The 16,406-nt window shown below is 39.5% G+C and overlaps 1 protein-coding gene across 1 annotated transcript in view; it reads right to left on the minus strand.

Moving 5' to 3' along the window:
• The window catches only part of rpa1 (replication protein A1), a 57,602-nt gene that overhangs the window by 15,342 nt on the left and 25,854 nt on the right, over window positions 1-16,406 (minus strand). Inside the window, exons 3-12 of the mRNA XM_057351066.1 lie at window positions 14,070-14,148; window positions 13,600-13,708; window positions 12,387-12,475; window positions 11,889-11,957; window positions 8,825-8,942; window positions 8,639-8,741; window positions 8,483-8,551; window positions 8,034-8,226; window positions 7,361-7,497; window positions 6,594-6,742 (exon numbers count right to left, since the gene is read on the minus strand). Of these exons, the coding sequence (XP_057207049.1) occupies window positions 6,594-6,742; window positions 7,361-7,497; window positions 8,034-8,226; window positions 8,483-8,551; window positions 8,639-8,741; window positions 8,825-8,942; window positions 11,889-11,957; window positions 12,387-12,475; window positions 13,600-13,708; window positions 14,070-14,148 (1,115 nt within the window). The remainder of the gene's footprint in view (window positions 1-6,593; window positions 6,743-7,360; window positions 7,498-8,033; window positions 8,227-8,482; window positions 8,552-8,638; window positions 8,742-8,824; window positions 8,943-11,888; window positions 11,958-12,386; window positions 12,476-13,599; window positions 13,709-14,069; window positions 14,149-16,406) is intronic.

Below are 16,406 nucleotides of genomic sequence, written 5' to 3' on the forward strand. Positions count from 1 at the left end.
ATCAATATAAATCTGTTAATTGTGAAAACAATTAGATTTATTTAAATAAATAGTATGTTTATGGCTTAAATATTACTAGCTGAACAACAAGCCAGATCCAATTAGTTAAATTGTATGAATTTTTTGCATAAAATTTAAGTGGAAATAAAGCCAATCCATACTCCAGATGGTAGGTGGTGGTACTGCAAATTTCAAGTCTACGATAGTTCACCGGCAAAAAAGTAACATTCTTCTCGCCATATTGCATTGGAGTGGTTTGGATTGTGACCTGATTGGAAGGCAAGTTAAGATTTTATTGAATGTGTCTGTTTTTAGCATATGCACATGTGTTATTAGTGATGTTTGTAATGTATTACACTAATTTCAATGCATTGTCCAAGAAATTTTTGTCTAGGCCACTAGGTAGCTATCGTTTACGTGATGCTCATAAACTAAACCTTTTTCTCATTGACCAGTATTAATGGGTGGGTCAAGAAGTAACGTAACCCACTAAAATGTATTCTGAAGTATTATAGTAACAGTTTTAGGACCACAATGAGCGCTTTTCCACCATCGCGCCGAATCGTTCCAAGCACAGTCTGAAACGGTTACAGTTATGTTTCCAAGTGAGCCTGGTTCGACACAACACGATTACAAACTGTTCTCAGCTCGTAATTGTGCTAATGAATGTGCGCAAAGCCGTTATAGCTCAGTCTCTTGTGTTTACCAAGGCAGCGCACACAGTGGCATGGGATTTAAAGGCGTGGAGTGACAGGCTGGAGCTCAGCGCACCATGGCTGAACTGAGCAGAGCAGACAACAAGAGGAAACAATCTAGATTGGCCGTTGAACGTACTGTCATGTCAGAGGCTATGAAGCACAAAAAGTGAAAAACAGACAAAATACGTGCCAGGTTTTGTTTAAGCACATGTACAAAGCAGCATGTCATAATTTGTCATTTTTCACCTTGGTATTAGCTATCACAAGGACATACGATAGATTCAAGTCCCATTTTACACGTGACATAGTTTATATATAACATTCTTGGTTATGTTTTTAACCACTTTGACATTGGTAATGTGATGTGCAAGAACTAATTTGCATTTAGCGTCAATGAGACAGAATGTGAAAGTGCAATTTCTACGTTCAATACAACCACAAATAACATCTGAAAGCTACCTTTATCAGTGAAAAAAACAAAAGGTCCTAAACGTACAGTAGCTGCGAGAATGTTGTTGACAAATGGTCCAAGCGCACAACAAAACTCTTTCAATCTAAGTCACACAAATGTTTAACCCTCATCTCAAATTGAGTTTGACGGCGATATCTAGTGCAAATACAAGAAGTGCAAGCGACAGACAGACTCAAGAGTGTGTGTTTGCTTAATGCCGCATGCTGGTTTGAAGTCTCTGACAGGTGGGATGGAGGCAGGAGAGCTTCCACTGCCTCTGTGAAGACTGTTAAAATGAGCCAGTCAAGAGTAATTGGCAACCTATGAGTAAGAGTGCATCAGCGAACGAGAAAGAATGATAATGAGGGCGAGACGTTGCGCGAGAGCAGCAGGGTGAGAAAAACCGAAGAGAGGCGTGACTGACGGTGGGGGTATGAAGCCCATTGTGCAGTAAATGGCCCTGATCTCTGATGCCATCTATTGGACACAATTAAGACTTGCATTAGAACACAGACATGTTTTCGGTTTATTTAACTTCATTAGAGTTGACAAATAGAGATAAATCAGATGATAATGGGGTATGTAAAAATGATTCGCAAAAATGTTGCCCATCTGGCAGGTTAACAGAATTGCCGTTTATTGTGTCAGTCATAAAATCTACCAACAGCGTTGTCAATTGACATAACATTAAGTAAATATTGCTTAAAAATGTTAAACTGAATTGTGCATTTTACATGATGCAATTATGTATTGCTCTATATCATGAATATAAGAAAAGGCAACTGGCAGTTTAGGAAGTAACAGAAGGTGGCGCTAGCACTTTATCATCAAATCAGACATGGTTATGGGCGAAAAGTCTCTGATGGCCAAATATCACCCAATTATTAAGCTTGGACGATTATATTAGCCTACTGCTGACAAGGAGGTTCTATTTTGTAATTATTTACAAGACGGGACGAAACCAGAAACATATTTGTGAAAACTTGATTATACCGTAAACAATGATGCACACAGAGCCATGCATGTCACAGTTAATAAAAGTTAATAAACACAGAAATGGGCAAGACCATAAAAAAATAAACATCTGAATGAAATGTACACAACTTGATCATAATTCGATTCTTTAAGCCCAATGATATTACAGTGGCTCTCATACTCGAATTGATAGCCCCCAAGCAACGAAATGCAATTCTTCCATACAGACTTCATTAAACAAACATATAAAATATGTGACACCGATGCACACGTTGCCTGAAAATGCTGATTTACACAATAAGGGATACTTCAATAAACTGTGCCGAACACTCGGAGCATCCTCAGTTCATGAGCTTCAGAGCTCAATCAACATGATTAATGAGATTGACATTAAATGGCAGAGTACATGCTCAGCTCCACAAGGACTAGACTTCAAGGTTAAATTCCACTGGGCCTAAAGTTTAATAGATCAAAGACGGACACCCTCATTTATGTCCAAATAAAACGGTGTAGTGTAGTAGAACGTTTTAGGGTCAATAAAATAGTACTGTTGTCTTTATTGTTAACTATGGGCAGCAAAGCTACAAGAGCTGAGATGGTAGTTAGTGGCCGAGGGCTGCTACAGTATGTCAAGTGGCAGGAGTCCAGCAACAGCAGACCTCATCAACACCTCAGGGTTTCAGGGTCAAAACTCCCTCACTTCTGCAGCTCTGCTAATTGATGGACATGGATTGAATTCACAGTGGCCTGCTGGACTTCCAGGAGATCGGCCAACAGGCTGTGTACTGCGCACCAGTCCATGATATAAAAGCTCATTATCTCGACAGTCATACATAATATTCAGTGGACGTTAATTATTGAAAATTATTAATTTAGAAGAATATGTAAAAAGATTTCAAGAAGTAAAAAGTTTCAAGTAATGGGAGGCCTGTGCCCCTGTAGAGCTTTGAAAATATGCCAATGCTCTGAAGCACATTTAGAAAAGTTTTTCTCAATTTTGTTGGTAAACATGATTCTAATATTTGAAACTTACACAAGGTAAAGGCACAGTCCTATACAAAAAAGCCTGCCTAAAAAAGTAAAAAAAAAAAACGCTCCATTCGCTACTTTAAAGGACCTGCGGTAAAGAGTTCCAGAGGTAAGGAGCTGCATGACTGAAAGCTCGAGAACCCATAGTAGTGCAAGTTCAAGGAAGAACAGGATTAAGTGCAGCAGATGATCTGAGAGAGCGAGTCGCGAAGGAGTTCTGCTAAGTAGGGAGGAGCCAAATTACTGAGTGCTTTATAAGCGAGAAGGATTTTAAAGTTAATTCGATATTTAACCGGAAGCCAATGCAGGTGTTGTAATGTGTGAGTAATGTGCTCGGTTATAGGAGTCCGACAGATAATTCATAATTAAAATATTGTTTATATCGTTATCGGAATTATATCGCATTGACCGAAATGCATGAATATATTTCAATATCAATTTTGGCCATATCGTCCAGCCCTACGTCAGTATGAAGTTATCCATAGGAAGCAAATGTACAGTCGTGGCCAAAAGTTTTGAGAATGACACAAATATTAATTTTCACCAAGTCTACTGCTTCAGTGATTTTATATGTTTTTGTCAGATGTTACTATGGTATCCTGAAGTATAATTACAAGCATTTCATAAGTGTCAAAGGCTTTTATTGACAATTACATTAAGTTTACGCAAAGACTCAATTTTGCAGTGTTGACCCTTCGTTTTCAAGACCTCTGCAATTCGCCCGGGCATGCTGTCAATCAACTTCTGGGCCACATCCTCACTGATGGCAGCCCATTCTTGCATAATCAATGCTTGGAGTTTGCCAGAATTTGTAGATTTTTGTTTTGCTTGAGGATTGACCACAAGTTCTCAATGGGATTAAGGTCTGGGGAGTTTCCTGGCCATGGACCCAAAATGTTGATGTTTTGGTCCCCGAGCCACTTAGTTATTACTTTTGCCTTATGGCAAGGTGCTCCATTATGCTGGAAAAGGCATTGTTCATCACCAAACTGTTCTTGGATGGTTGGGAGAAGTTGCTCTCGGAGGATGTTTTTGTACCATTCTTTGTTCATGGCTGTGTTCTTAGGCAAAATTGTGAGTGAGCCCACTCCCTTGGCTGAGAAGCAACCCCACACATGAATGGTCTCAGGATGCTTTACTGTTGGCATGACACAGGACTGATTGTAATGCTAACCTTTTCTTCTCCGGACAATCTTTTTTCCGGATGCCTAAAACAATCGGAAAGGGGATTCATCAGAGAAAATGACTTTACCCCAGTCCCCAGCAGTCCAATCCCTGTACCTTTAGCAGAATATCAGTCTGTCCCTGATGTTTTTCCTAGAGAGAAGTGGATTCTTTCCTGCCCTTCTTGAAACCAGGCCATCCTCAAAAAGTCTTGGCCTCACTGTGCGTGCAGATGCACTCACACCTGCCTGCTGCCATTCCTGAGGCAGCAGACTTTGTGAAAATTAATATTTGTGTCATTCTCAAAACTTTTGGCCACGACTGTTTAACCGCTTTCATCTTATCCTCAATAGTGTTATTTCAAGGCAAATAAATTAAACGTGGGGAGAAATTAGGGCTGAACGATTCTGAAAGATAATCTAATTGCGACTTTTTTAATCAATATAGCGACTGCTATGACTGACTATCTTCTGTATTATTTAATAAAGAAAATCAACAAATCATGGTAACCAACGCAATAGACAGATTTACCATAAACTATAGGCCAGGCTTAAGATGATATTAGTTGATGCATGAATTGATTGACATATTTTTATAGAACTACCACAATCATACTAATATATTGAATGATTTGTTAAATTTCTAGCCATGTAATCATGTAATAATTATCATGACAAAGCACTGACAAATAAGCTTGGTGTAACATGAAAGTCATTAATCACGGAAACAAAAGTGCAGATTACATAAATATAAAACAAAACTGTGGCTTTACCACACTCAGTAATTTGAATGCAGAGTCACTGTAATAAATATATGATAAACATGTTGATTGCACTTAAACACTGTCCGTTAACTTACTAGACAACCTTTAAATAAATAAGTAAAAATATAAATTATTAATATATGTATTATCTTATATATTGTCTTTTATTATTGTGTAAGTGCTGCATGACATTAGTAGTATTGCCCCTTGAGGCAGCATTAATGTTAGCACACACAATATCTGACACTGCGCAGCATCATCCACACAAAACAGCCAAAATAGTCCCACACAACTGACGTGCTGTTGCTCTTTTACACTAAAGTTTCCACAGTGCCACGTCCTGTCGAGCTTGAGGCCAATGTACAAATTCATAACTTTAAATACAGATGCGCGGCAAGCACAATGAAATAGAGAGCGAAGCAGTCACGACGCGAATGAGGTGCAACACGCACTCCTCACTCGCAGGCAGTCACCATGAGAGAGCAAGCTTCTGTCCTAAGCACTTTGGGAAAAGGAGAAAATGCTGCGCATTTTCCATGCATATTTAATGCTTTTGAGATGGTACTGGTCAGCTACGAGCAGGGTTGCATCACACTGCATCCCCATAATTAATCATAGTCTTTGCGATTAGAAAATCGCATTTCACCACATCGCGATTTAATCGCAAATGCAATTAATCGTTCAGCCCTAGGAGAAATTGACTGAAACATGTCAGAAAAAATGAAGAGTGACCTGCAGGAAGCCGCTGGACAGGCGAGCTGTTAAGTGGTGAGTATGACCTGTAACCCATTTTATGCATAAAGGCCCTACGTTTCAATAAATGGCACTCGCGATTATGCAATAGCTGCGCCAGGCCTGTCCGGGAGATACTTTAAAAACTCAAATCATAATTTGGCAGTACCAACAAATATCTTGACAAAAGCATCTGTCTGCTGTTTTTTCAATTCCATCAGCAGCCATAGACAATAAGTCACAGAGGACTCTTATAATCTGCTAAATGCTCCTATGTAAATGGAGGATCAGGAAAACCGCTCTTCAGACAGAGGCATCCATCACACCCTCTGCCCACCTGTGCTCTAGAAGCGTTTATTTCTAAACTGTCCCTCAACAAGACATTCAGCACCCATCTTTCTTGCATGAATAAACACTCCCGTTCTCAAAGGACCTGATTCATGCTAGGCCGCCAGAGGAAACTGAACATCTTGGCAAGGATTAGCCATCATTTGCATTCCTATATCAGCCTGAATGCAAAGCCCAGCAGAGTAGAGCAGATAGAGCTAATCTTGATATCTAAGGCATGAACATGCTCAGTCTCTCTGAGCTATGGAGTGTGCATTTCAGTGTCTCCACTCCTCCGTCCCAATTCTCACGAGCAGAGAAATAAAAACAAGGCCAAAACAGCATTTGTTTTGTCTACATTGAACACCGGCATGGTTACACCGGCATGCTGCAATACCTATATTGTACAATTTGAGAACAAAAGATAAAAAGAGGGAGAGGGAAAACCACTAACCAGCCTCGCAGTTTGTATGCCTCAGGTAACTCAGGGTTGATCATAACTGTGCTGCTGAAATGAGTGGAGAGGGAACGCCCACCGAAGTCAGACAATCTTGCCCCCTTAACAGCCAGGATGGGCTGCCCGGTGCCATCAAATGTCTCTGCCTGAAGAGAGAGGGAAGAACACAGTTGAGCACTTGCTCCAAAACATATTTTCTCCTAGGCATACACTTTCATCCTAAAAGTGCCCTATGATTTTTAGCATGACACAAATTTGGGTGATTGTATAAAAGATTCCTCATGTCATTGGGTACATTTGTGCTCTTGCTGTTTTATTACAGATCTCCCTTGATAAGAACTATGGACATATAAACAAAAGCCAACATCAAAACAAATTAAGACAACCCATGTTTTTCTCCAAGGATTGGATCTCATCAGATGGTAGAAGAGTTTATTGCTGGATGTCAGTGTTTAGATGAGGGTGCCAAGCAGATCAATTCAAATTACACCGCCCAAGTAATGCCATCTGTCGTCCACACACCGATTCTACAGGCTTGGGCTGGGTAATATAGCTAAAACATAACTACCTCTGTCAAATTAGACGGTTTATTCAAGACTAAATTAAATGCATTAGGGCTTTTATTGCAATTGGCAAATTAAACAATTAATTTAAATAATAAAACAAAATGTTTTAAGTATATTACCAATATTCAAAATACAAGGCACTGGATTATGTAAATGCGGATAAATTAATAGAAGAGGTAAATTTGGTCTCTTACGTACATCATTACCCCACATGGTGAGCTGGATGACTCTGCCAGACATGTCTATCAGCTGGATGTTCCTCTTGGAAACCTCACGACTGTTCTTGGTAGTGATGCGCATCACATCCTCCACAGATTTACACACTCCGATCACATCTGTAAATAAACAAAGGTTTACAATGAAGCTACTTCCGCAATCTTTCAACAACGAATAGGTTCGGCATGAAAATGCCACTTATCCAGAATGTAATTCCACAACACTTGTCAATGCCTCATTGCAGCACGCCATCTTAATCCTCTCCTATCAGATGCTGTTATGAATCATTTAGCTGCCATTAGGAATGTGCCACAAATCACTGCCAGCACCTGACTCAAATCTCGCATAAGAAATGCGACCGCCGCACCTCGCCGTGCTCCGACTGCCACTACCATAATTAGAGGCATACTTATCGACTTCATTCAACCAGTGACAGAATTTTCTCCCCTGGATTCCGACTGGGACACAAAGTCAATCTGCGCCACAGGCCATTACTGTCATAGGCGTTATTAATATTGTGTTCATCATCAACGTTATAATTACCACAACCTCCTGGGCCTCAACGCATTTGTTGCGCCTCCGCGATACGCTCCCCGCCTCGGTTAATTATTTAAACGGTGGTTATTGATGACGGAAATCACGGGGGGATACTCACCTACGATGCTGTCTTTCCCTCTGGACTCCAGATCAGCGATGGAGACAAAGTCACACTGCAACATGGGGACATCTGCGCTGTCCTCGCAAGGGATGATGCTCGTTTCGCCGTTGAGGGTCATCTCGTAGTCATTCTTTAATGTCGAGAACTGCTTGTTGGCAATCTTCAGGGTGCCTTTGGAAATATAATAGACCTGAGGACAGCAACAAGGAAAAAAACATCAGGTGACTGATGACTTGAGTTAGCAAAGTGAAATGCTCTTCTACAATTTGTGATTATTGACGTTGGTTAATAAGTCCTGTGTTTGTAAAATTAAATATGAAACGTTGACACAACAGAATAGATCTAAACAACACTTTTTACAATTAATCAAAGCACCGTAATCTATTTTCCTCGGATTCATTTTGCACCTTACTTCCACAGCACACAGAGAGAAAACACTGTCTTACTTTTCCCTGTTCAATGAGGGAGTAGAATTTCTCCACTTCCTGATTAAATCCCGTCACTCTGATTTCTCCCTATAACAAAAAAAACATCAATTACATCTCACTGTACATTAATACCATTACAATCTGTTTCACCATTAATTATCTTTCAAAGCTTACGCTCTCATCCACAAGTTCCATAGAGAAGAGCTTGCCATCCCCCCTGGAGTTACTCCATGTGCGAATGCTGCTCTTGTTGGTGACGCGGACTCTAATAGTCCATCTGGAGAAAAAAATGCTCTTTAATTATGCAATCAAAAGGGAGAGTGAGAAATCAGTGTTTTTAAATGAGATTTCTAGACTGACTTTGACTGGTAAGGGTTGAGGCTTGCAATGGGCACTACTTTCGAACTTCCACCAGGAGTGTTGGGGGCAGCCATGGGCTTCTTGCCAAAGCTCTGAGCAGGGCCTCTTTGTCCTGAACCTATCAAAGCAGAGGAGAGAGGTAAGAAGTTACAATCCCTGTCAACAACACACAGTCTAAAAGCATCACATTCAATACACATATCAATAAGCAAATCTGAGCACAAGCAAATAGTAGCAATAGTAAATACAAATTTTCAGGTTCTCTGGCATCATGTCTCTAATAATCTCATTCATTTTAGCATTTTAAATTATACAATTTAATAGTTATCAAACAACCTTGGCTGTTTGTGCTGATGTAGAGCTGCAGATCAATGTTTGCTAGCTGTTTAAAGTTATTGGCAGCATGTTTCCCATCTTAACATCAGCTTCCACTTACTCTTACTGTGCAAATATTTCCAAGAGATGTTGCAAATAGCTAATTTAGTTTTTTCATTGAACACTGTTCAATGTGCTTGCTAGCTTTGGAAACCGTTGGACAGTGATTAGTATTCAAATTTGTTACCATAGTTACCACTTGTATACACGGCAGTTGACACTTCAAAACATTGAATTTGTTTACAACCTTACACCGCATCCTAACCAAAGGCGATGTGATGAGATTCCTGAGATAAGCAATTTGTCTGTCCATACCGAACGCGAAAAAGGGGCGTGACACAACAATCAATCACAAAACACAGCCAATTGACTACAGGCTGGCGAAACTGAGAATTTATCCGCTTGTCAAAGTGAGCAAAAAGTATGACAAAGTCAAATTCAGCTCTGCAGTGCTGTTATGAACCCCTTTCATCTTATCCTCAATAGTGTTATTTCAAGGCAAATAAATTAAACATGGGGAGAAATTTCACTGAAACATGTCAGAAAAAATGAAGAGTGACCTGCAGGAAGCCGCTGGACAGGTGAGCTGTTAAGTGGTGAGTATGACCTGTAACCCATATTATGCATAAAGGTCCTACGTTTCAATATATGGCGATTATGCAATAGCTTGAAAACATTGAATTTGTTTACAACCTTACACCGCATCCTAACCAAAGGTGATGTGATTAGATTCCTGCGATAAGCAATTTGTCTGTCCATACCGAACGTAAAAAAGGGGCGTGACACAACAATCAAACACAAAACACAGTTTTTCTCTGTCCACGCACCCTCTCATGCTGCAGCTGAAGAGTGCACAAAGAGAGATGCGTCCTGTTCTCATGACTTCAGTGATGCCTCACAGGACGCTCTGCTATAATTTCAGAATCTAAAGGTAAGTAATGAAAAGTATATAGCCTGTCCTCATCCATGTTTGCCGATAAATATTCACTATACGGATGCTCATTTCGGTTAATTTCCCTAACCGAGAACCTACGCTCGGTATCCGAACATTAACTGTTAACTGATAAGATTTTAATATTAAATTGGAATGAAATAAAAATACATGCTGCGTCTCATTTCGAAGGCTGCGTCCTCCGGCGGTCACGTATGTCGGCCGCATACGCCTTCGCATTGCGACATCCGGAGGACGCAGCCTTCGAAATGAGACACAGCTACAGTTGACGAGGGTCTGTGACACGTTAAAATACAAACATTTTTTCACAGATTTATTTTAACATGCAAACAGCAGCATAGCGAAAAGATCAACAACACCACCTGCATTCACAAGAGTGGATCCCTTTTCAAGCTTCAAAGCACAAAAAAAGTATTATAAAATAACACCACGTGACTCGTGCCATGCATTTTCAAGCGGCTGCATTTTTCAGTAGCTCCTCACTGTAGATCCAGATCTAGTCTCCTCCCATTGCATTGTGATTAGATGACAGATTTCTGCAGCAGTTTTGCCACAACACACGTCATACTCGTGTTGTTGCTCTACCATTTCCGCATTGAGTCATAACTAAAGTTATTCTTTTGACGGAAAACAAACTTGCTGAAGACAAACTTTATTTATTAACATTTTTACTTATGTATTTTATTATATTTAGGGTATTTTTAATAACATATTTTATTAGGTTTAGGGTTTGTGTTAACAAATATTTCACTGTGATAATTACTTACAGGCGTACACTAAATGATGACATTGATAAGAGCCAACGTTGGTGACCAGTTTACACCTTACTCTCCAAATTGCGGCTAAGTATATAAAGTGGGGGGAATTGGATCTGGATCCAACCTCGCCCCCTGGATATTGCGTTCTGCAGTGAGGAGGACCATCTCGCATTTTTACCAAACATGTTTGTATGCCCTTAGGGCACTTGAAAAATACACAAGAACACTGTTTGTTTGCATTTGAACTTATATCAAATTCAGTGGCGATCCGTGACTCCGGGGAAGCAGTAATGCAAAGCTCGGCAAAACATGTATTTAAATAGGTGCCTGTTGCAGATGCGTCGAAAGGGTTTTTAATAAAAGAGACGCTTGCGTTTGCTAGATACTCGCTTAGTCTCATGTGTAATCAGAGTTAAGTGTTAATGCAGTGTCTTCTGAACGCGAGCGTCTCTTTTATCATAAACCCTTTCGACGCATCTGCAGCAGGCACGTATTTTGACATGATGCGTGATGCACATAGGTTCACGTGAAGCGCTAAACACGAATTTTGAATTCCTGCTTCCCCTGAAGAAGAGGCACCGATCGCCACTGATCAAATTGTATGTTGACATTGTTTGAACTTTGTGCCTTGGAAGGATTGTGTTTTTTACAAATTAGGTAATAAACTCTTAAATCACTAATTTGTGTCCAAAAATGTACTTGTAATAAGTGTACATCCAGCCATTTACCCCTTCAATTCAAGACCTTATTCAGATTTTTATTATTCACTCAATTTAAAAGACTTTTAATTTATCGATGTTTTACCATTCATCAGCTAGAATACTTTCAGAGTGAATTTTATCCCAACAATATCATAATATTCACAATAGTTGTGGCATAGACTCTGATATTCTCTTAAATTAAGAATGATTTTAGAACTGTATATTTATAGCTATCATTCTTGGTGTGAACAAGACTTCCAAGATTTCCATGAATTTACCATCACTTCCATTCTGAGACTTTAAGTGTCGCACCACAGGAGCTGCAGTTTGTGGAGCCTTTGACTGACCTGAAAACCAGAGAACAAATACAAAACTTAGACATATGTCAGAAACATGAAGCACACTAAATATCTAAATACAAGTGACTAACATAAGTCTTTCCAAAACAATAACATGCTAAAGTCTCATTCTTTATGTAGGCTTTCAAGGTGTTATTCAATCTGAAATATTACACCTGTTCTACCATGCATGTGACCGGCAAGATGTGACAAAAGAACCCATTATAATAAGACATTTTGTCCATTGACATTTTGCTGCATTTGTGGATGCAGCACGACAAACAGTTTGCTCTTAATGACTTTGTCGCGACACTCGCGTCTGGGTTAGACCGGGTGTTAGATTAGACCCAACTTTATTATCATTGTGCAGAGTAAAAGGACAAAAAAATGCAGTTACATTAAAACTGTTTCACTGTGTTTGTTTTAATGCGCTCTCACCCTCCACATATGGAGTTGGGTCTCCCATTTTTCCTCCCATTTGCTCAGCTGTCTTGACCACCTCCAAGTCTAGAATAACCACTACACGGCTGTGAACAGCATCAGAAACAAAAACCTGATATTACACATCAAAGCAAAGCCATATAGAATCACATAACAAAAGCCAGCAAATCAACAGTTAAGATAATGTAATTAAATTAAATATGTAAGGGATAATTGACGACGGGCCGTTCAATTATCGAAAGTTAATGCACACCCCGAGGTGGTAATGCGGCCACGACGCGAAGGGGTGGCCGTTACACCTCAGGTGTGCATTAACTTTCGATAATTGAACGGACCGGAGTCAATTATTCCGCTTATACCACGGTCACAACACCACAAGACGTTGTTCCGATACCACAAGACGTTGTTACGATGTTTTATCTCAAGACATTTGTATGGTATTTGTCCCGGAATGCACTTGCTGGTAGGACTAATTTCTTACTCATCTCATCTGAAAGCGTTGCTTGAGCCTGCATACGCAGTTTTCCGAGATTGAGAGGAAGACAGACAGTGCACATGCACACGCGAGTGAAAAGACAAGTATTTACTGTATATTTGATTTGTTTTCATCGTATTTAACACCCCTGTCGTATAAGAAAAGTATTAAGAGAAAAAAGTGACATGGAGGTTTCTGCGCCAGCTGCGGTTCTCGCAGTGGCATAGAAAGCTTCCTGCGTGTTTTAAGTCCCGTTTACCCATTCCACAGACGAATTTAAGATGTTGTTGTTGTTGTTATTTTTGTGCTTCGTGTTTTATCTTTAACCCGCTGATTGTGTCATGTAGTTTGCAGTTACCTTTGATACATGCTTTAGTTTTTCGTCTGAACAGTCCTGTACAGTGCTCTCGCCATTGTTGTTCAAATGTTCATGCTGTCCATAAATATTAATATTTATTTCTTCTCAGACAATGGAATTTGCCTGTCACTTTGTCTGTTGTTAAATACATATTCACTGGTGGACAGTAGGCTAAACTTGGCGAAGTGATATGGAACTGTAATGCGGTCAGCAGACCTGGAACACCTTCATAGGTGTGCGTTTAACTGAAAAATAATGCACACCCGTCGATCGTTCGTCAGCCAATCAGAATGAAGCATTCAACAGCCCCGTGGTATAAATTTATAATATACAATAGCAGCAGAGACAACTATCTAAACCCAGAGATGAACACATACCGTCCGTCCTTAAGAACATTGGTGACATGCCGTTTTATCAAACAGACACAATTAGGATCCAACTGATTCTGTTCAGCCATGGAATTCAGCTGCGTGGAGAGCATGAATGCTGCATGTAGGAATAAAACCAGACAAATCAGATGAGAAAGATAGCACAAATGTCAATAGCCTCCGTAAAATATACTGTACATCACAGAAGCTTGCGTTTGCTGGATAAAATGTACATCAAAACGACAAAAAAACAATGCAATGCTTATATTGATTATACTGATTACATGTATACAGAAAGTAAACCTAACCAGAATACGTTTCAATATGATATTGTACAAGCAAAGCCCAATATTCTAATCTAAGCACAGCTGTGCACATAAAATACAAATTATCCTAAACTGTTGTGTGTAGATATTTAAATGAAAAAGGTTTAATTGAAAGACACAAATGTTATAACTGAAAATCCATTTCAGACTTACAGGACATTGTGTGAAGGCCATCACTCATCATAAGACGAAAGCGGGACAAGCCGTTGCCTCCATCAATCTTACGAATATTCTGCAAAGAACATTTTACATCTTAGAGACATACAACATACTGGGTTTCTGCATAACAGTATTGTGCAAGAAAGGTGCATAAAAGATAACTACAGTCAAATCATTAACAAAATAACAGACAAAACACTATTTCAAGTTAAAAACTATACTGCGGTCAGGCCAGCCTCCACTTTGAAAATGACTGTCAAGCCAGCCCTCACGGTGGTTTTCTGTGCGCGCATATATGACAGATTGCGGTAGGAGCGCGGGAGGACAAATTTCAAAATAAAAGCGTTTTCGCACACTATCATTTGCTAGTGTTTTTCCGATGGCGAGTGATGTTGCTAGTGCAATGAGAGATTATGTTAAACGGTTGCTATGTAGTTTCTATGATGTTCTGGGTGATTTCTAGGCCGTTGATGAGGTATTTTGGTGGTTGTAAGAGTGTTGCTATGAGGTTTGTGTGGCGTTCTCTGTGTGGTTGCTAGGTCGTTGCTAAGGCATTCTGGTGGTTGGTTTTGGCCTAGTGGGGAAGTTGTGGCCTGGTGGTTAGAGAGTCAGACTCAGACCATAACTGACCATGAAATAACTAAAAATAACTGACAAATAGATAATATTTTGTGAAAGTGATTTCACCTCATATTCATAGTACACCATCTCAGATTTGTCCATCATACAATATCAGGACAGTCTGATGTGGTGTTTTTAAATAAAAGTCCCCTGAATATCCTATATACACTGTTTTTTCCTATATGTTCAGATAGGTTTTAAAGAGACATGCACCAAAACAGGTTGCTGTGAGCATAGCTGTTTTTGACGAGGCAAGAAGGGTTTTGTTTACACAGTCATTGAGTGTTTTTAAGCAAAATATGTTACAGACATTTCATGAAGACCCTAATAAATCATACCAACTTGTTGAAAGTGCTCGTCTGAGGAGACCTTTAACAGACTCTTTGATACTGCATGGATCGGCTACATCTGAATGATGCGTGAGAAAGCACCAGTGAAGTTTTGAAAAACTGAATCAACTGAATGACAAATCAGAAATTGAAAAATAACCTTGTTTTTCTTTTTAAAATCATGGGAGGCGCTCGCCACGATTAAATCCTAATAAGGTACGCCGGAAACATAACTGTGGCGAGCACAAGAAGGGTGGACCGATTGAAATATAATAGTTGCAAACAAGAAGGAGACGGGCTAATAAAAAGATGATATCACGTGAAACCTGATTGGCGGACACTGTGAAAAACAACATGAGATTTCTTATGGAGTCAGATGTGTATTTGTTAGACAACTTCAGATGAAGTCTGAATGTCTCACTTTGCTTGCTCGAGCAAATAAAGATTGAATTCTTGAAACCTGGAACCCTGTGTCCGAGATTTCTTTCTGCGTTGGAAGGTCGATTTGCCACAACACTTTCAAGTGAAATAAAGCACATTTACCAAGATGCACAATGGTGATAATGCTGGGATGCTTTTCATCAAGTTTTCAAAATAGATTTACATCAAGACTTGAATACTGAATACTTGAATACTACATTGTATTTTTTCCTACTATGGTAGTCAATGGGGGTCGAGATCTGTTTGGTTATAAGCATTATTCCAAATATATTTCTCTGTGTTCATCAGAGAAATGAAATTTATACAGATTTGGAACAACTCGAAGGCGAGTAAATGATGACAGCATTTTCATTTCTGGGTTGAAGTATTCACTATCATTTTAAGTTGCCTATTACTGTAACTAAAATACTTTTCCCCCCAAAAGGTGGAATTCTGGGATTGGCACATACTGTCAGAGTAAGAGTAAACAGAGCAGAGTTTCGTGAATTTCTGATATTCAGAGTTATGAATAAATGACTGTTTTCCTTTGTTTGTTGAGCTTTTGTGTAATCATTCTCTAGTAATATATACTGATCACAGGCAGGGTTCTGTATTACAAAAAACATGAACACTACAACTGAAAACTGCTTCTTAAATTGAACTATGCTTTAAATGATGTTTCACCTCGGGCTAAATCATTTTATATTCACTTTCCTCAAATGGCACCAATGTTGGTTCAGCCAACGTGGACAGTGCGCCCCCCAGTGTTTACATAATGTAACACAAATGTGGAAACATGCTGCATTCATTCAGTTCACCCTAAAATAAACTTATGTCATGATTTATCCCCCCTCATGTTTATTAAAACCTGTAAGACTTTCTTTCTTCTGTGGTACACAAAATAAGATATTTTGAGAAATGCCTCCGTGGTTTTGTGTCCATACAATGGAAGTCAAGGGGG

The sequence above is a fragment of the Triplophysa rosa genome, linkage group LG14, assembly GCF_024868665.1.
Source record: "Triplophysa rosa linkage group LG14, Trosa_1v2, whole genome shotgun sequence".
Lineage (NCBI taxonomy): Eukaryota > Metazoa > Chordata > Actinopteri > Cypriniformes > Nemacheilidae > Triplophysa > Triplophysa rosa.